Source organism: Pogoniulus pusillus, chromosome 13 (genome assembly GCF_015220805.1).
Source record: "Pogoniulus pusillus isolate bPogPus1 chromosome 13, bPogPus1.pri, whole genome shotgun sequence".
Classification (NCBI taxonomy): Eukaryota; Metazoa; Chordata; class Aves; order Piciformes; family Lybiidae; genus Pogoniulus; species Pogoniulus pusillus.
Window position 1 is genome coordinate 12,347,135 of NC_087276.1, and position 21,238 is coordinate 12,368,372.

Consider the following 21,238-nt stretch of genomic DNA (forward strand, 5'->3'; position numbering starts at 1 on the left):
TTTATCAGTGCTGTATCACCAATGCAATGAAGCATTCCCAGTTGGAGATACTGGGATTTCTCAAACCAGCTTCATATGTGATAGACTGTAGAGAAGACAAAGCCAGAAAAAAACCCCTTCTTTCTCTGAGCAGTGATCCTTGACCCTCAGCATTCACTACCTACCCATTCAGGAAATGTGTTACACTCCAGCTTTTGGCTCATCACATCTGCTGAGCACCTGATAATGTGCTATTTACCCTTTTTCACGTTAAGACCTCTTGATAATGTCCTCAACCTTCATAATGTTGCTAATGAATTTCTGAGTGCCATGTCATCCGTGTGCCACCCAGGTGCCAGTACACATGTACTGGAGTTACTAGAGGTGGGTGTTCATAAACTCCAATGATTCAGAAAATGAGAACAAAATTATATTTTGACATTTGTGTGTGTGTAAAAGATTTTTTAAAAGCTTTGTGTTTATAAAAAGGTACAGAAAATGAGTCCAGAAGTATCCAGTGAAGCTGGCATTCATAGCACTTGTTACTTTTGATACCACTTATGCCTTTTTTGTGTAATGAAAGAGAGACAAGATTACTAAGGGAGAGCAGATAGCAGTGGACAGGTTTCTCTTGCAGAGCACATGTCTGCTGTGATCCCTCCACACAGTTACATTTCAAGTAATATCCCACATACATATGGTCTAGGGGATTCTCTTCAGCCTTATTAGGAATCCTTAATTATGCTTTTTATGAGTTCCTGGGGTTTTTTTTACAAGATTGATAGTATTCTTGTAACCTTCTGTGTAATAAAATATCCCAAGTTCTACAACTAGAAATCTGTCTGTGAAAATAAAGCAGGCTGACATCAAAAGGTATTATAGGTGATGGGGTAGTTAGGGTGACCCTCTCACCCCAGTCCATCTCTAACTCAATATTAGACCTTTACAGTGACTTTTGAGGCTTCTGTGGCATAGGTATTGACTGCATTGCAGTAACTGTTGACTATAGTAAGTAATGGAATTACTAATTGGTATAGTTTTTGAAGACCAAAAATCAGATTGTCAAGGGTTTCCATATGGCAAAAGAAGAGATAGTTCAAATATGTTCAGAGATAGTTCAAATCACTCCAAACCCACCCCAGACATAAATCCTGTTAAAATCTGTGTTAGCAGAAGGAGATCATTTACTATTTTGTACTTCAGAACAGTAACACACAATTGTTCTGAATACCAGCCTTTCCAGGAAGGCTTCAGATTATGTCAGTGGTTAATGTTGTGAAAGATCACTTTACAGACTTAATGAAATTGTCAGTTTTATAAAGGCATGTAGATAAAACAAAATTTTGTTGCCATGTGCCACAGTTCTAGCAGCTTGCAGAGCGCAGGGAAACAAGATCAAATTGATTAGCCTTCTGAGTAATAGATCTCTCCACAATTATGATTCAAGCAGGGGGCATGTGCATCCAATTTAAAGATTTAATTAATGACTTTCAAATATATATCAATTCAGAAAGTGTCTAGGAGGAAAATTGTGTCTTAGCAGACATGATCTATTTTATTTCTCATCATGGGGCTTCAGGCAAAATGAGTTCATGTAGAAACTTGATCCCTTTTTCTTTCTTATCTCATGCCTTCCACATAGATCTTTGCTGCAATCGCAGAGCCTATATGCCCTTTCCAGGGCATGTCAGCTCATGGAATAGAAGTTTAAAATGATTTATGAGACTTTACATTCCTCAGATGTGACTGCACTCTTAGTAAAAATATTTTAAGCTGTTTTTCTTCTTTACAAGAGGCCTGTGAGCAGGCAGTAGTAGTACATGATGATGTTGTTCTTCTTATTCTTATTATTATACTGTTAGAATTTGTTGGTTGGGTGTCTTGTTCCCAGAAATTCCATTCTGAATGATGTTTGGAAGTGTTAATCTCTGATCTTTGAGCGGACCAATTCTTGTTAATTTCTGCTCTTCTGCAGTAATATTTTTGTGCTCCAGGAATGTTCAGTTTGAGAAAGATACCTTGATTCCTTCAACTATTTCTCCCAACATCTTAAACTCATATGAATGAGAATACTGAGAACCAAACTCCATTTCTAAATTTCCAGGGCACTTTACCTCATCTTACTGTTTCCTCAATTCAAGGAACTGCACTTGCAAAATGCTCACCTCAGCTGAAACAGCAGCAGAAGTTTTTACAGGTCTTGAAGTCAGTCTTGTTTCTTTAGTTACTTTTTTCTCCCCACGTTCTACTGACTGGCAAATTTGATACGGATATTAGGAGGTACTACAAGTCATCTCACTACTTTAGGGATTTGTTATCTGTAGATTTAACGAAAATTAATAGCAAGCTGCATCTATATCAGCAGAATCTCTGGACATGTGTTTAAGAGCAGGATTTGTTTCAGTGCTGCATAATAAACTCAGAAAAGGAGATAACAAATATAGACTAAGAACCATGACTAGTATACAGTGTAATTTTAGTGCATGGGTCAATTAGTATGTGTAAAGTAGGAGCAAAGTAATAATTTAAACAGTAAAGTTGTGAAAAGGGAAAATGAGAAAAGTAAGACATCTGTTAACTAAATGAATAGGGAAAAATAGAGCCCATTCCTTTATGCTTTGTCAAATTATGCTTAGTTAAAATGGAGCATTTAATTGTAGTTCTGTAACATGACAATATTCTTGCAGCAATAATTTTGCAGTCAAGGGTTGATGGAATGGAAATACTCCCAGTTTGTCTGTAGGCCTAGTTGTATTCTCTTTGCACATTGGCAATGGATTGTGGAATTCTTGATGTCTGCAGACCAAACTTTTAAAAGAGAAGTATTACATAGGTAGCCCAAAGGACCACAGCAACAACTGTGTAACTATTAGCAGTCTCATGCAGCACAGGGTGTATAGATTGATCTTCTAACTTCAACAGCAAAACCAGAGTGTGTTTTACTGTGGAATTCATGGCTGACTGCTTTTATCAATGCTCCATTGAATTTCCTTATTAGCCAATGGTTCCTCTAATTTGAATGGCCTTTTTAATTTATTCCTTAAAGAGACATTTTAACTTAATCCTAAATTGTCATTTGGTCTTTAAAGGGAGCTATCGAAAAGGCACATAAAAATGTGTTGGGTCTGTTAGCAAAAGGTTACCTGAGGTTATCTGAATGGTTTCTGGATCTGAAACCTTAGTGTGCCCTGAGCTATTGCCATTCCTCTGCAGTTACTCCCTGGCTTGTTATTCCCTCCCTTGTCTGTGCTGATGCAGTAGTGATGTAGAGGGTAAAATTATAGAATAAACCTGTATGCCCTCAAGAAAACAGTTTATAGTTTTAAATTGTAGTTTAAATTGTAAATAGGGACTACGAATTTAGGTGTGAAAGCTTAAGAAGCTCTTTCTGTGTCAAGTGATGTAGCTGTTGGGCCCTGGGGAAGATGCAAGAATTTTTATTCCCCATGAATCACAGTGATGGAAGGAAAGGCAGCCCTCAGACTGCATGGGAGCTGCCTGTGATCACCTGCACTCCTCTGGAGCAGTTCCCCATCAAGTAGTGCAGTGATTCTTTTGCCTTCTTTGTCTGGGGACCCACCATGTCTCGAGTAAGATGGACGTGTGAGATGGCTATCAACAAAATACTGCTTTCTTCCAATTGCTGTTTACCAGTGTGTTTGCTTGCAGTTTGGGTTCTCCAGGGAGGTGTTGGCAGACAAGGAACATCTCCCAGTATCATTCAGCTTCAAATTCTGCTGTCCTATCATGTTACAATGCATGGTAGAAAGTCACATTTCAGTGGCAAAATTGAGTTGTTTTTATGTTGGAGGTAGATGTTTCTGTAAGTTCAGTCAGCATGAAGATGATTTCTGGTATAATACAGATGAATTAACCCACAGCATTTGCCTAGAAGAAATTTGAGGCCACTTACTCAATATATTTTTTTTTTCTGATTTGACATTACCCTTCTTCACATTTTGGATGCCTAAAGCATTTTGTTTTCCCCCTTTCTAGTTTCAAAGGCCATATGATTATTCACCTCCTTTTCGATTTGGAACGGTCCCAAATGGGAGCACAGAGAGGAATATCAGAAACAACTACCCAGATATGCACCTTTACATGACAAAGTACAATCAGAAAGGAGTTGAAGATGCCTTGGTCAGCTTGAAAACTGGGTAAGCCTTTTCTGTGGATTTCAAAGAATACTATAGATGTTGCAGAAACTGAGAAATATTGATCTGTAGTTCCTGTTTGACTGAGCAGGCTGATGTCAGCCATGCTATGTAGTAGATGGATCTTTTGATTTTCCTCCATTGCACTGTGCAGATGTCAGAAAGAACAACAATTGTCTGTCATTCTTATGACTATTTATAAATCATGTGGAAGCTGAAGCATGTTGTCTTTACCTGCTCATCTCTTTTTATCAATACAGCCTGAGACTAATGGGTCTTTGGCCACAGATTAGCCGATCAGAACGGCACTTTGCCAAGCTTAACTATATTAGGTGAAGTCAGGGCTTGCTTTTACCTTTTGAGGGTAAAACACAAACAAGTGTATAAACACAGTATGGATACCCTGTAAACAAGTTTGGACAGACATGGTAGCGCTAGGGCCTTTGTCCTCCTTTCCTGCCATTGCTTCTCCCATCAGCAAAAGGAGGGAGAGCAGAAAACATGTCTGGACAAGCCAAGACATGTTTAGGCCTGTTTTGGTCTTCCACAACAGTTGCATCTGAAGTATTGACTGTTGAGATGAGATAGTCTTGAATGTTCTATCTGCTTTTGGCAATCTTGGTAAACATTCTGGCAAATATGATCATCCTCTGTCCTTAAGAGAAGATATTTAGATTTGAGTGCATCCATCCATTTCTCTCTCAGTTCATTCTGCTTGGTTAGACAAAGAGACTGAATTATCATTCTTAATCCTCATATGAGAGTGACTTGCTACTTGTATCGGTGTCGTCTGGGTGAGAGGAGTGCGTTAGCTCTGGTAATCTTTCCGAAGCACACAGGTTTGATTATAGCATGTGTAATTTAGTTAATAATACTGGATCATAATAATCATCATTTATCAGTATGGTTTGCTAAGGTTTGGCTTGAAGTGAGAAGGTTGTTACCCATAGTTGATTTAAGTACATCTATGCTAGTAGCTGTTTTGAGGCACATCTCACCTGTTATTACTTCTGATGAACACAGGATGCATTTTCTCTGATCCTATATTAAGCTGTTATTTTTGGTCCCTTTTTTGGGACCTGCTTGACCTTCTAATTTTCATTCACCTTCTCTCAAACATGTATGAGGTTGGAACACATTTCTTCTGCCTTAGATGTAAGGTGAGTTGGAAGGATTGACAAGGGAGTTAGAAGGAAAATGATTGGTTGAGTTATGTGCCGGGTCAGGCAGAAGCAGTTAATATGGCAGAAGCCAGGGAGAGACTGTGTTATCTGTATTTGTGTTCTTGTTTTTATACATCTCAGCAAACCTATGAGTGAAATAGACATCATATAGTTTCCTTTTCGCAGCCAATAATCTAATTTCTCTCATTAAACTATTCCAATTAGCTTCAAGCCAGTACAATATGTTTCTCTCTGGAATTATCTCTGTCATAATTTCTCAAGGCATTCTCAGCTGGCATTTCTCAAGCCTGGTTTGTCCCATTCTAAGAGAGACATGTAACAGAACATGAGATGAACCTCATTCAAGGTATTCACAATCAGGTGCAAAGCTCCTGTTCCTACTGAGCTTGCATAAGTTATATTTCTTGGGTGACAGCTAAATTATGCATTATAGGTAGGCAGCTGAATGTTACCCTTCCTGATGTGAAATTTTAAACTATCTCTGATTTCAGCCATTGCTAGAGCTTGTACAGTTCAATGCATAGATTATTTAGGAGATGTATGTTCCCTGTACCTTCCACCAACCATTTGTGCTACTGAAAGCCCTGTAAAACTGCTGTTAGCTTTAAAATCAGGCCACCTGTCAGACACTTAAGCACAAAAAGGTGGGAGCTACCTGACTGCAGGGAGTTCAAGACATTTGCTAAACCTCAGCCTGGCTGCTCCTCTGCCAGCTGCTGCTTTTCCTCAAAAGCTTTAGTCCTTTTGACAGCACAAGCTATTAATTCTTTATAGATTATTTTTTTCCCCCTCACTGGACTTTTTTTCCTCTTCTAAATGATTTCTTAGTGTGGACACCCCTAGGTGTCTACCTTGCTCCCCTTGACTGACATCTCTGTAGCAGATGGTGCAAATAAGATGCCATGTGTAGTATTTTCTGGATCAATATCAGTACCTGCTACATACAGCTGTGCTCCTTTAGTGTTTTGTCTGATGGCACCTAGAGAAGGATGAAACTGTATGCCATCAGCAGCTGAAGTTTCCCACAATAGAAGTGTCACTTCATGTTTGCTCATATCACAGCTTTGGACATTCCAGCAGGAGAGCAGTGTCAAGAGTGCTTACTTATTTTCTGCCTTCAGTTTCTGCAGAGCAGTGTGGTAATTGTGGGCAATAAACCTGGTTACAGATCAGGCAGCATGAGTTTACTTATCTGTCTGTCTGTCTTTCTCCCCTTGCCTCAGAGTGGTTTCTCTCTGGAAAGGTGATTACATTTAAGTGACCAAAATGATCAGGCTCTACATTCCTCACTGTCACTTGCACCTTGAGCCCACACAGACTTCTCTTTTTGCTAAGATGAAGGTGTGATGCAGTTTGTGTGGCTGGCACCTCAGAGATCTCTGGAGCTAAAAGTGTCCCATACTATATATTATGAGACTGTCATAACTTGCATTCTGTGTAGGGAGGAGAGTAGAAAAACATGAATAGATATTCATGGTAGTGTATTGTAGTTGCTTACCTCTTCTTCTTCAGACTCATCTGCTTCAAAACATAATCTTTCACTTCTTATACCAAAGTCTCTGTTCTATTCCTCCATACACTTCTCAGGTTTTATACACTTGTACTGTATTGTCTTCCTATCTTCCTTGTGCATTACTTGACTGGATTGTTTCTCTCTTCCATGTAAAGCTGCCCTTCCATCCTTATCTAGGCTTGATCAGGCGTTGACCTGCCCTGCTTTGCTTGATCCATGAATTTTACCACATCTTGCCCTATGGTTCCTGTGTTGCTACTGCTCTTTTGAGAATGACCTGTCTCTCCTTCCACAAACTGCTTCTGCTTCCAAGCAAATACATAATTTCTGTTTTCCTCTTCAGCATGTATGTGTTCCTCTTATTACAGCTGTTTTGTCTGTTTTCATCCTTTGCTCCTGTCAAAAATGTTTCTGTACTTCCATTTTTTTTTGTTTGGTTTGGTTGTTTTTTGTTTGTTTGTTTGTTTTAATCCTTACCATTGGTAGGATTAAAACAAGCAGCAGTTTTTTCTTACCTGTGGTAAAGCTTGCTGCTTGTGCATGGCTTTCTGAAGATGAACTACCTGGTAATTTTAGATTCACAGGCTACAGACCTGGGAAAAGCTTGCAGAGATTGTCTGGCTGATAACTTCTGCTGCAAGTCAAAATAAATGGTACCCATGCTGTTCCTGAAAAATGTTTCTATAACCTCTCTGTGTCTTTCTGTTCTCACTTTTACAACCAGTTTTGCTTAACTGAAGACCTAAGGTACAGAGCCCTTTAATTCCTTTCATACAGTGTTTAATTCTAATTTTAAGGTGAAGCAAACAGCACTAGCAAACAGGCAATACTTAGTGACTGAATACTCCTAGGTTTGGCATCTGGTCTGCACAGAATCACACTACCAAATAGTCTCTTGTTATAGTTCAGTCTGAGTTTGCTCTATCTCAAGCTCTCAAGCCTTTCAGTCAGCTTTAGTGTTAGCCTTTTGAGATGGATCTGGAATAGCTTGATCTTGGAGACCACTGAGTTTAATACATAATGTTATTGAGTTGTACTGGAAGGAGAAAGCAGGAAGAAGACAGATTTTGTGAAGCTGTGGTTAGTTTTGTGAGGCTTGTTTTTTGGGTTTTTCTAATATCTTCATGTCCCTTTTCTCATTTGGAAAACAAAGTAAATAAATCAGAGGTTTTTTTTCTGCTTTCTCACAAGAACTCTAATTGCTATCATGGCCAAGAAAACCTCTAGGACAGAAATAAGAATGGAAATGTGTGTAAAATAAATGGTGTTCCTACCTCTATTTCTTGATCTGGTGTATGGGTTAGATAGGTCTTGCGTGAAGTATTGCTGTACATGCAGAGATGAGTGTGCACACATCTGTATCTGAGAAGCCTTGAACAAAATACTTGGCCCCTTCCTCTTTTCATCCTTGAGTGCTGAAGCTAGTGGTGTTTCAAAAATTAACTTGCAATGAAAGCATCTGCATTTGGTTATTTTAATTAGAACAAGCAAAATTACTCCATGAGCAGTAGGCTTTGACCTATCTTGTTCAATTAGCATGAGAAATGTTTAATATCATTCTAGTAAGGCATCAGCTGGGAAAGGCTGCATATCAAAATGCAAATGAGATTTTTGCTTTAGACCAACAATGGCATTATACCTGCTTCTTCAGGTGAATACCCATGGAGGGGTTCATTGCAACTTACCCATAAAAGCTTATTGCTGTCAATGGTGAAGTCAAATTTGTCAGCTATATTGGCTTTTCCCCTTTGTTTGATAGGAAAATAGCCACTGTTTCTGAAAATACTTTAAAAAAAAAAATCCAGTGAAGTCTCAGTAGTATTTGCCTCCTGTCAATAGTGTCTTGTTTCTGAGGTGCGCAGCTACAGTTCTCGAAAGGCTGCTGAAACACCATTTGAACAGCAGCAGAGATGTCTGTGTTTATTAAAGGTATTGGCTTCAACCAGAAGTAATGCAAAATTAATGCATCCTGTTATTGAAGTACCACCTCATATTTTTCAAAATCTCAAAATATTGTCCCTCCTTCAATATAACACAGTACTGAGAGCAGTCATGATCTTACAAGCCTGTTAAAAAAGGTACTGCTGTTTTTCCCCAAAGTTTCATACGTATAAGGGATCAGCAGAGCCACATGTGCTGTGCTGCCTGCAGAGCTTCCGACTGCTATTTAGGCAGGGTTGAGCAGCCTGGGAATTCTCCAGAGTTTGTTTGTTCTTATTCCTTAATGAAGACAGAAATGGCAGCTATTTTCCTGACCATCATTCAGAAGAGGAGTTAGTAAGACATTAGCTAATGTATCCTTGGTGGGTGATGGCCAGCTCTGTAAGAGCCGTGGTGGTTCTCTGTGTTCTTTAGATGTTTATTGATCAAACAAAGTTCTAAAAATGCATTGCAAGCATTTCCATCTCTGCTGCTTTTAATTAACCAACATTTATAGAACCCTCTGTACCAGAGAGACAGATCCTATTGATTTTGCTTCTTGAAGAGAGAATAAATCTTCTAACAGGAAGCAGTTAATTATGGCATTATGTTTACAGTGGTAGGGTGTATTTGTTTGCTTCAGTTTGGCTTGCTGTATTTTTCAGGAGAGGTTACAGCTAATGAATGCTCTTTTTCCTTTTCTTTTTTTTTTTTCTTTTTACAAGCAGAACAACCTTATCTGTTGTCATTCTTTGGTGTGGGCTAGCTGTTGAGTGTCCGTGTATGAGTGTTCTGCTGCTGTAAAACTGTCAAGAAGATAAATGTAATGGCAATAAACTGGAAGTGCACTTATGTTCTCACCTTTGCCCGAGAACATCTACACTGAGTTATTGTCTAGGATTTAACTGCTAATGGCTGAAATTGGAAAGTTTAATTGGCAGTCTCTTCTTACTATAGACATAAAATGGGCAACTTTCACTTGCCTAATACCCGTCGCTGATTAATCCATCTGATACTTTTCTTCACTTCTTTAATTTTCCTGGATGTGAGGACTGCAGCTGCGTGTCACACAGTTGTTTATCTTGTTTCAAGAAAAGGGATGGCCTAACTGATGCTGTGTTATGGCAGGCCATTGATGTGAAGACTTCAGTTTCATTACAGAAAGCTGAGAACATTGCTTACTTCAAGGAAACTGCAGTAATGAATCCCTTGTGTTCCACAGGGAAGTGGCCCCTTGCTGTACAGCTGCAGACCACCTCGCTGTTGGAGTGAGCTGCAGCTGTGACTATGAGTTCAGGAATTTGATGCTAAGGTTTACTTAGAACTCCATCTGCCTTCTTGTCAAAGATTGCTGTGCTTGGTAGTTTGTACACATCAAGTTTAATACCTTATTCCTTAAGTTGTCTGTAGCATACTGGTGGAAATGCAAAGCTGATTGGAAATAGAGCCATAGGGATAGCACTTTTGCAATGCTGGAGCCTTGGTGGGCAGGAGCTTGGATGTGGTGGATTATCAAATCTGAGCAGTCCCCTGACAAGATGCCACTGGTCTGCAAGTGTGTCCTGAACTATTAGTCACTTTGATAACAACACGTGATGATTCTTTTTAATAATGTTGCTGGGAGGAACAGCTGAACGTATCTAACTGAGCAGCAAGAACGGCATGAGAAGTTATCCCACTCCATGAGCACACTCTCTCATGTGAAAACAACGTAATTACTAATATTCTTTTAGAATATGAGGGTGCTAAGCAGAGGAAGTGCAAGAGAAGACCCTAGAAGGCTCTGAAGCCCTTTTAACTCCCAGTCTCTAAGGTTTTTGGCCTGATTTGAATGTTTGTTGTGCTTACAGTGTTTATAAATTGTATTCAATTCACAGCTTTGCATGCTCTGTTATTTACTGAACATAAACAAACTGGTCAGGGGCTGTGCTGGCAGCTTTTGCAGTGTGGCACAGGCATAACCAGGAGGCAAACGTCTCCATTTCTGTCAACTGGAACACAATCCTGATGGTGCTCAGCAGGCCCCTCTGTTAATTAGGTCTGTCAATTAAAGTGGTGGTGAACCTAAAGTGAAAAAACAAACCAAACTTGTCTTTTAGGCAGCCAGCTGACAACTCCACTCGGATGCAAACCCAATTTGAGTATTTTTTGCAGCATTTTTAATTTATAGAAAAATTGTCATGAAAAGTTTTCAAAAGGAGAAGCTGTCTCAGTGTTGTTCTTTCTGTGGTTCATCCCTTTTCACCTGGAAATGGGAGGGAAAGCTATGGCAGAAATTACCTGTTTGAGGGAGAAATGATGTATTTTAATGTTTCATAAAAAGCACAAGTTCTTCATCATTTTTGTGGGCCCATAATAACAGCTTGCAACCAAAACTCCAATGTTCAGCAGACATACATTTTTAAAGTTTTAATCTAGTGGCTCAATATTTTTTGACTCTTTCTGACTGACAAGGCTTTACAATGTTTGTAATTGAGAATATTCACTCTTTTCTTAGAATTTTAATATTACCATTCACACAGCAATTCCTTTACCAAATATTAAAGAAGTTGTCATGGACTTTCGACTCTGAAGTGTGTCTGAAGGAGAAGAGGGCAGGTCAGTGGGCAGCAGGTGATATGTGTAGTCTATAATCATTTACTGCTTGCAGCCCTCCTGGATTCCTGTTATAATATATGAAGAGAGAAACTCTGCTGGAGACAGCTTTTAGCACAAGCACTACCTTGTGCAACTGACTTAAAACATAGTATCTGAAATCCTTAATATCTGGTTATTGTTTTAAGAACATGGTGTTTTCCTGCTTTCTGATGGCCTGCTCATCACAACTCGCTATTCTGAGCCTGCTTGCATTTTGTGTTTCTCACAAGCTTCAAAAACAAGATTAAAAAATCAAATTCAGCAATTACAACAAGCAGGTTTAAGCTGAGTGCTCTTTGCTCCAGTCACATCTTTAAGATGTCACTGAAAAAGCAGCCTGTACTAGAAGTCTGTACTAAACGAAGAGGGACTTAAATTCTCCTCATTCAAATTGTCTTTCAAAGTATGAAAGCTTTGGAGATCTTTTGGGATACACCAGATTGCAACTACTGAATCTGAAACTTGTTTATTCATGTGTGATTGGCAAAATGTTTTCCTGAAACTGCATTGGCTGTGACAACAAAATTTACAGTCTAAGTTAGGAATTAATCTTATTGTTTTAAATGAAAGTATTGACTGATTAATTCAGTTTGTATCTCTAAATGTTGTTTCATAAAAGATAAATGGTTAAGAAAAATACTCCCTCTTATTTCCATCAGATCTATAGGATATTGATTTAAAAGTTTTCTGTCAGACCCTGAAAGGGCAAATAAATTATTGTACCAGGTGATCACTCCTTTAAGGAGGTGATAAATCCAAAATCTGTGTGACACAAGATGAGAAATTAATTTTTCAGATACTTCACTGTCAATGGTACTCATAAGTAGTGGTCAGGAATATAAAATAGCTTAGAGGACTCATTGCTCTACTTCTGTACAAAGGCACCCGCTAGACCTTTTTTCTGGATATAACTTTTGGACGTTTTTGGAGGCTGATGCTTTGAAGCATCCATTTGTGCAGCTGATTTGAAAGACAAAATGAATTCCATAAAGCTGTGAGACAGGATCATGGGAACTTCTTAGAAAAGCTAAACTGAACTTGGATGTTCTCAGACAGATGAGCTGAAGTAGTGATGACAGCATTTAACTTTTGCCATAAGTTATATATGGAGTATTGTATTTTATGCATACACACTTTCTGCCTCATAGCTGGAGTGCAAATAGAGGTGTAAAATACTTTCAGAAATTGTTGTTCTGTTGTACTCTTTAGTGCTGTCAAGTTGAAGTAATCACAGCTATAGACCATTTAAGCATTTCTTGTTGTTCAAGTGAAAGTGAACATCAGCCAGTCTCTCCTTTTTGCTCTCTCCTCTTAGTCTCTCTCTCATTCTGTCTCTCTGTCTTTCCCCTGCTTGCCAGCAGGTAAAGCTGAGCTTGCTTGGTAAAATTGAGCAGTGACTGCTGGAACAGTGCAGTTGTTGAGCTAAACTGATATAGTTACATTCTGGAGATCAGGTGATGTGAATACCAAACTTTAAGCAAGCTTCAGAAAGAAACTGAAGGCATTGGTGGAAAGTGAATAATCTGGCAGCTGTTAAACATGCTGAAGCTTCATATCTGAGCTTGAAGCCAAGAAGATATATTCAGGGACAGAAGCATCCGTCCATGCCTTGGTTCTCTTATCCTTCCTTAAGTATCTGTTTACTAGTGTCTTAGATTATTTGAACCCTATTCTAAGCCAGCGAGGACCTACTGCCCCATTATGGTTTTCCCTAACCCTGTGTACCTTTGAGGGAACTTGTCAAACAACACTGAACAAAGATCCAAGAATACCTGAGAGGACAACGTGTTTGCTGTGTTCTAGAATGTCTATTTATCCCTATCAATTCTGACACTAAGTGCTAAATTATTATTCAAATACACTTTCCTTAAAACCATCTGAAGGAGCTAATAATGTGAGTAAGGACTTTCTTCCTGATGTGCTGTGGAAAAAGAGAAATGTCTGCTAAACAGTGTGGATCGTTCAGTGTTTTTTTTCTGTATGACTGGGTTCAGGCAACTTCTACAATCAATAGTTTCACTTAGTTTGGTATCAAATGGTCAGGGTGACTTAAATTGAATTTTTATTATGATACTTTCTTCAGGACTTCAATCTAATATTTATGTCAGTGTTGTTTCTAATATTAATTTCAGTATTTCAGTTGATGTTACAACTGCGGGTACCCAAAGTAGGGACTGGAGAACTGGTTTGCAACTGGGCAGCTATTTGTACTGAAAGGCTGCAGAGATATGGAGACATATACATTTGTTGTTCAATCTAGGCACACTTTTCAGAGGATCTGTTCACCAAGTATCGGTTCTGGAATCTAACAGCATAATTTTATGTCTGAATCAGCATGGTTTTCCTGCTGTACTGCCAGTGCTACTACTAAATAGAGCAGAGTGCAAGGTTTGGTCTACAAACTGCCACCAAGATGGTACCACAGAGAGAAAGGCTTCCTATTGTGTTCTCCATTTATGGCAGGATGTTCTGGCATCAGTTTTTCTGATGGCTGTTCCATTTCCCCATCTTTTCAGGAAAGACAATTATTGTCACATTCTTGTACTTCTTCCACTTGTGTTAAAAAGTCTAAATCCAGAATGGACTGTGTAGAAATCAGTGTGCTGTTCCAGGGCCCTTCCTGGGGAGTGCTGGTCCTTAGAGGCTTTGAAGAGAAAGAAAATAGTCATATTGGCATTTTGAGAGCTACTGAGATCTATGGCAGTGCTCACTGAAATGTCTGGGGAAGCTCATACTTCAGTAGTTTCAAGTTATCTAAAGCAAAAGCAGACAAAGCAGACATCATCATGTCCTTTTAAGGTAGGTCACATTTTCATGCATTTCTTCATGACCATAAGATAAATGCACTCTTGTGAGCTTTGTTTGTTTGATGTTGGTTGGTTGCATTTTATTTTGTTTTAAGATAAAGAGCCTATCTCTTCCATTCAGCTGATCTATAGTGATCTTTAGGAAAAGAAATGTTACTCTGATTCCTTTACTGGAGTACCTGTGTGCTCTTCTGATTATTTTTTTTAAACATTATCTCCTGTGTCTATATTACCATTTTCTAGGTAATGTAGTTATCTGTCTAAATGCCTTTTAAATATTACAAAGTACCCAGAAATAAAATTAACATGTGAACAAGGAGCTGTGTCCCATCTAACCCCTTTTCTTTGGAGAAGAAGCTATTCTCAGTTTTTGTACTCATTTGATTGGGGGATGAGCACTTGGTGAACTGTGCTGAATTTATCCTTCATTATCCTATTGTAACTGGGACAAAACCTTTAATCTAAAAATATATTTCCCTACACAACTTTTCAAATGCTGTGTTTTGATAAACTGATGCTTCGCAAGTACTTCATTGCTTGGTTTCTGAGACTTGAAGTGGGACACTGTTACATTGTGTAAATTAATCATAAAGGCATACAAAATTTGCCATTATTTTGTTGCTAAGGGAAATGTTATAGGGACTGGGATGGTGTTTTGACAGAGGGATGGTGAATGGGAGGTGCTCTGAGTGAGGAGGGTGAGTATGCCCCTTCAGGTAACCACAGCCAAATGATGCAGGAAGGTTCACAGCAGCTGTTCTAGTGGCTTGAGATTCCCCTAGCTTGTGAGTTGAAGCCTCCATAATCTCTCACAACGACGTTAATGTCTATCAGAGATTATTCCTTCAAGTTTTATGTCTGCTTTTCTGTGAGAAGATTGAAGTGAGGACAGTGAGGAGAAGAGTTGAAAGCTTATTCCCTGCTAATGAGTTCATCATTTAACTGGGTTAAACTTTGCTAACCTGTGTTGGTGCAGGGGAGTGGTTGTTAAATTTTCCCCTAATGAACTGGCAATGTCAAGAAATCCATCCTGTGTATGTGAACTTTAGATTCACATGGAGCTATTTGAATATGTGCTGAAAGACAAAACTTGTTCCTGATGATAAAGTGTCATCAGATAACCAGAAATACATTCTAGTCTAAACTGGGTAAAAGAAATTAGCAATCCTTCATGATAAAGGTTACGTCTGCTTCTCTTCTACGTGTTTCTCTTGCTTCAGCAATATCCAAGTGTCACTTAAGAGGAGTTTCTCTGAAGTCTTGTCTTTAGAGCAGCCTTCTTTCACTTCTGTTGCTGTGTCATTGCTGCCTGACCTTTTGGGTATTAGGTGCCCTGAACATGGTTTTAAAGATGCACAGATGACACTATGTCTCTCATTGTGCACTCAGCATAATTTATTTTATCCCAGCTGTGGATAAAGAAGAGATAAAATGTAAATTATCAAATCTCTAATACATCTCTAAATCTACAACATAAATCCACCATGTTTTAAAGCCTGTATTTTTGCACTTGCTGCCTTCCCAAGAATGGTATTGATGATCTCTAATGTGTTTGTTTCTGTTTAATCCAGCCTTCAGCGAATACATTTTTTGCCTAACATCATATTATAGGTGCTACTTTGAAGGTCATGTAAGGCATCTGTCCTGCTGAATGTGCAATTTATTTTGAAAAGCAAAGAAAACGTTGAGTAGTGGAGCTATACTGTTTCCAAATTATGTTTAGGGGACAAAGCTTTGATAGGTAAAAGTGTTCTTGATGGTGGGAGTGGAGATGAAGAGGGGAGGGGATGAAGAGGGAAGAGCAAAAGTGATGTTAAAAGTAATGTTTGAGGATTCACTGACTTGCAATCTGGTAGTTGTAATAAAGCAATAATTTCAAATATTGGGCTTTTAAAAGACAAATGGAGCCACATTAACTGGGTATGACGCTTGCTGTGTAATTGTTGTAGTCTCTTTCACATTTATTTACAACCAGATTTGAGGAATAACATCTCTTAGTTTTTAAGCTATGTAGGCAAACTTCAAAAATAGAGCTGATTCCATTAGTTATTCATTGGAATAACATTTATATAATTTATAATGAATAATAGTTCTTAACCATGTCCTTTGACATGTTCTTAAACACTTACCTTTGGTCTAGTTGGCAGACAGTCACTAGAGGTGTCACCCGAGGATCAGTGCTGGGCACAGTCCTGTTCAGTATCTTTACTGATGGTCTGGATGAGGGGATTGAGTCCAGCATCAGTAAGTTTGCAGATGACACCAAGCTAGGAGCAGGTGTTGATCTGCTGGAGGGTAGGAGAGCCCTGCCGAAGGACCTAGACAGGCTGGATGGGTAGGCAGAGGCCAGTGAGATGAGATTCAACAAGGCCAAGTGCAGGGTTCTACACTTTGGCCACAACAACCCCAAGCAGTGCTACAGGCTGGGGACAGAGTGGCTGGAGAGCAGCCAGGAAGAAAGGGATCGGGGGGTACTGGTGGATAGTAGCTGAACATAGCCAGCAGTGTGCCCAGGTGGCCAGGAGAGCCAATGGCATCCTGGTCTGGATCAGGAGCAGTGTGGCCAGTAGGACAAGGGAGGTTATTTTTCCCCTGTACTCAGCACTGCTCAGGCCACACCTTGAGTGCTGTGTCCAGTTCTGGGCCCGACAATTCAAGAGAGATGTTGAGATACTGGAATGTGTCCAGAGAAGGGCAACAAAGCTGGTGGGGGGCCTGGAGCACAGCTCTGTGAGGAGAGGCTGAGGGAGCTGGGGTTGTTTAGCTTGGAGGAGGCTCAGGGGTGACGTCATTGCTGTCTACAACTACCTGAAGAGAGGCTGTAGCAGGTGGGGGTTGGTCTCTTCTCCCAGGCAACCAGCAAGAGAATGAGGGGGCACATCCTCAAGTTGTGCCAGGGGGAGGTATAGTCTGGATGTTAGGAGGAAGTTCTTCCCAGAGAGAGTGATTTTCCATTGGAATGGGCTGGATGATCTTGGAGGTCTCTTCCAACCTGGTGGATTCTATGAGTCTGATTTTTTCAGACTAAGCCCAAAAAGGTGCCTATTCAAGGTAGAATGTACTCTACATCAAAAATAAAGTAGAAAAATTGTGATACAGTCATTCTGAAGTTAATGTCCTGGCTCTGACAGATGAACACTGCACTGAATGGTACCCACTTTAGCAGGAAATTAATTCTGCTGTAGATACTGTATGTTTGGATTTATTTAGAAAGTGACTTCAGCCATGCTTGTTTCTCTGATTCTCAAGTGGCAACACAGTTTTATTTGTTCTATAGACTCCAGTGGTTTACAATAAAACAAAAACATGTGAGTAAATGGGGCCGCATTAAAGCATCCCTGTCATTTTGTGAATGCTATGACACAGGTCATAGCAGAACTGAAAGAGACTGATTTCTAGTGTACTCTGGAGTACTGAGCACATTGATAGTTTAGATTTTTCTCTTTTTTTCCGTCAGGAAAACACATTTTCTGAAGGATATTGTAGTTGGTTAAGGAAGGAAAGTGAGCTAGACTTCTGTTGAGGAAGAAGCTATGACTAATAAAGGAACATTTTCCTCATCCTACTTTTCAATTTTCATCATAGGAATTTACTGAAAAGTATCTAACAATAACATCAATGGCAAAGATTGTAGGGAAGAGTTTTCAGCTTTTCTGAAATTGCTTTTCTTTACCTTTTCCTATAATTTTCTTTACACACAGCTGTTGGTGAATGTGTGCAGCAGTGCTTTAGAGAATGAAGTTTTGCTATGGCTATTCTGATTTTTTCAGCTCTAACATTTCTTAGTGACTCATAAGTGTTTAGGCATAGGAGTGTCCACATTTGTTTTTCACAGATGTCCCACTTCAAATTATTCATTGATGCTCTTTCATTTTTCCCCCCCTAAGACTATTCCAATTCACAGTTTTATAATATCTCATGTTTTCCTATGCTGTGAGCTAAAATTCTCCCCACCCCCTTTTCCAATTGCCCAATAATGAAGGATACTTGCCTTTGTAGTCTTTGTTCTATAAAGATTCCAAAATGTTTATTTTCTCTCCTACCCAGGATTTTTGCAGTAGTTCTGAGAAAGTTTACAAACCTTCCAGTTGCTCAGATGAGTCATAACACTGTAGCCCTGTTCTTGTGCACTCATTGAAGATGCCTGGCACGTTTGGCTAGTTCATGCCAGTAATAAATCTTGTTTCTCGCTGCATTCCAGTTTATATGCTTCTCTTTCATCTTTCCAATAATTCCTAGCAGTTTATTTAAACCTACACAATGTGACAAAACTTTTGCCCCCTGAAGTGGCTGCACTGAAATGACAAGTTAATCGATTCATTTTTACATGACTAAGGTTTGTGAGAGGCTTTGAGCCTTTCTTGACATGGGGTCCTCAGTGTGCATTAGCTACCATGCAGGGAATACCCACCTTAAATAGTAGAGTGGTTAACACTCGAACCAGTGCAAAGATTCTCAGCACAGCTGAATTTTATTGCCACAAGAATAAAGATGCTGGGGCTTGCTGTCCATCTGTTGAAGAAGAAAAGCATGAGTTGGAGCACAGATCCAGACTTGCCAGTCCGGCCTTGGGAAAGACAAGAACAAGCTGCTGCATCCGTCAGTCACTGCCACGCTCACAGCCTGGCCCTCCCATCAGCACCAAGCAAAACAGCAGATGTGACTTTCCCCACATAGACATAGCAAGAAGGAAAGGCCTCTGAGGACCCAGCAGCCTGCTGGTCTGGTCAAATGCCTGTGTTGTCTTCTTCCGGAGCCTGTGCTCACTGCCATCTTTGCAAATAACTCAGTCAAATGTTCAGCCCTCGTGGTCTCAATTTTTGGCAACTCTTATTGAGGAATATATTTAGTAGGAAGGGACCTTTAAAGATCATCTAACCCAACAACCCTGCAGTAAGCAGGAAGATCCCCAACTAGATCAGGTTTCTTATAGGCCTGTCAAGCCTGGCCTTGGATATCTCCAGATATGGAGCCTCCACCGCCTTCCTGGGCAACCTGTTCCAGTGGTTTGCCTCCCTCATCATAAAGAACTTCTCTCTGATGTCCTACCTATTTAAATCTACTCTTCTCTAGTTGAATACCATTGCTTCTTGTCTTGTTCTTGCATGCCTTTGTAAACAGTCCCTCCCTAGTTTTCTTGTACACCCTCTTCAGATGCTGGAAGGCCTCTAATAAGGTCTCCTAGGAGCTTTCTTTTCTCCAGGCTGAACAACCCTAACTGTCTCAGCCTGTTTTCATAGCAGAGGTCTTCTAACTCTGGTCATTTTTGCATCCCTCCTCTGGACCTGCTGAAACAGCTCCATGTCCTTCTTGTGTTGAGGGCCTCAGAGCTGGACACAGTGCTCCAGATGAGGTCTCACCAGAAGTGAGCAGAGTTGCAGATCATCTCTCAATCTGCTGAAAGTTCTTTAAAAAAGCAGTGTGTCAGGAAATTCCACCTCCTAGTACTGGAGAGTTGGGTGCTGTAACATCTGAGAGCTTCAGTTGTGGCTTGTTACTCACTGCCCACGCTGCAGGGGTACATCATGTTCTGAAGCGTTGCTCTGCAAGGAATGGTACTTCTGTAATCAGCACATGATGAAGAGATAATTAAGTCTTGAGAGGTTAGAAGAATTATGCTGAAATGGAGAAAATGTATTCTGAGTGTGGGTTTGTATTTGTAGACAGCAAGACTTTCCCAGGGCAATCAGACTTTTGATTTATTGTTCAGACATTGGGCAGCAAATGATAGCAGAACCTGTCAGCACGTGGCATCTGTCAAGAAAGTGCCTCATGTTCTTCAAGTGATTTGCATAGTGAAATGTATTGTGACCTTGTACTTCAGAGAAAACCCTCAAAAGTAAAGCTTGTGTCTTCCTTGTGTGTACCCACCAGAGCTGATTCCAGACTCTCCAGGAAGCTGGGGAGGTGGGTCCACTGGAGGTGAGTGGAACTGTGGTTGTGCCTTGTCTTCCTCTCCCAAGGCATCAGTACACTGCTCAAGAACTGAGGAGGCAACTTACATGTGCAGAGCATGATTTCTAACTCGCACAAGACTTTTGTCCTGGAGTCTATAGCAAAGGTATCTTTTTCCTCTGTGTTTCTGACCAAGTCTGTTTTGACAGAGAATAGCTGACTCTCTTTTCTCTGTGTTTCCCAGCATATGTTTTATATGCTTACAGTGCAGAACAAGAAATCCCAGAATAAAGAGATGACAAATTCTAGTGTGTTTAAGTTAGGTCAGCTGGTTGCAGCAGTGTCTGTGCTCACAGAGAGGAGCATTGCCTTTCAGTCCCTTGCCTGAGCCAAAGGCATCACTGAGAGGAGTGGTATCCTTCCTTCCCCTCAGATGAGTGCAGAGGAGGCTGGATTTTATTGATTATGGTGCTTGTCTGCTGCAGATCAGAAACGTTAAAAATATTTTGAGGCATTTTTCTCTTTTTTTTCCTGTGTGCATCTACCAAAAGGACATGGATTTTTGTTCATTCTCTCTACATAAATCAAAAATTATAAACCAAAAAATTATCTGCATTGTGATTTATAGAAGCAAGCCATTTAGAAAACTGTCTGGCCTTCTGTTGAAGGTTGCAGGCTTGGGCAGTGCCTCGACATCTTCCTGGCTGTTTCCAGTTTACTTACCCTCAGTGCTAGGTAGCCATCCGTATCTTATTTCTGGATTAAATTTGTGGCATACCACCTACCAGATACTTAGCAATTGTTTTCTCCATATGAAATTACCCCTTTTAAGGAAGGAGAAAACTGGTCTTCAAGCACTGATGGAGCTAGGCTGACTTTTTAAGCTGTTGATTGCGCCGAGTTTTAGGAAAGAGCAGGCAAACAAAAGAACTGATGTCTGTCTACTCCACTTAATGGTTGTATGAGCCACCTGTAGTTTCTCTAAGTTGTCTCCTTCACTAAATTCCAATTTGATTCCTTGAATGGTGACCGTTTGGGTAAATATCCTCCCGTACAGTAAGCAGTGACCTCACTCTTCACTTTTTCACGATAGCAGATAAAATCCAACAAACTCTTCAACAGCCTATTGTCTCCTGGTGTTTGTTTTGG

At 39.9% G+C, this 21,238-nt stretch overlaps 1 protein-coding gene across 6 annotated transcripts in view; it reads left to right on the top strand.

Moving 5' to 3' along the window:
• Positions 1-21,238, top strand: part of GRIN2A (glutamate ionotropic receptor NMDA type subunit 2A) — a 228,794-nt gene that overhangs the window by 174,032 nt on the left and 33,524 nt on the right. For all 6 annotated transcript variants that reach the window (XR_010304479.1, XM_064153024.1, XM_064153020.1 and 3 more), the window contains exon 11: positions 3,976-4,136. Coding sequence is in view for 5 of the 6 variants with exons in the window: in XM_064153024.1 (XP_064009094.1) it covers positions 3,976-4,136 (161 nt within the window). In the remaining variant the exon portion in view is untranslated. The remainder of the gene's footprint in view (positions 1-3,975; positions 4,137-21,238) is intronic.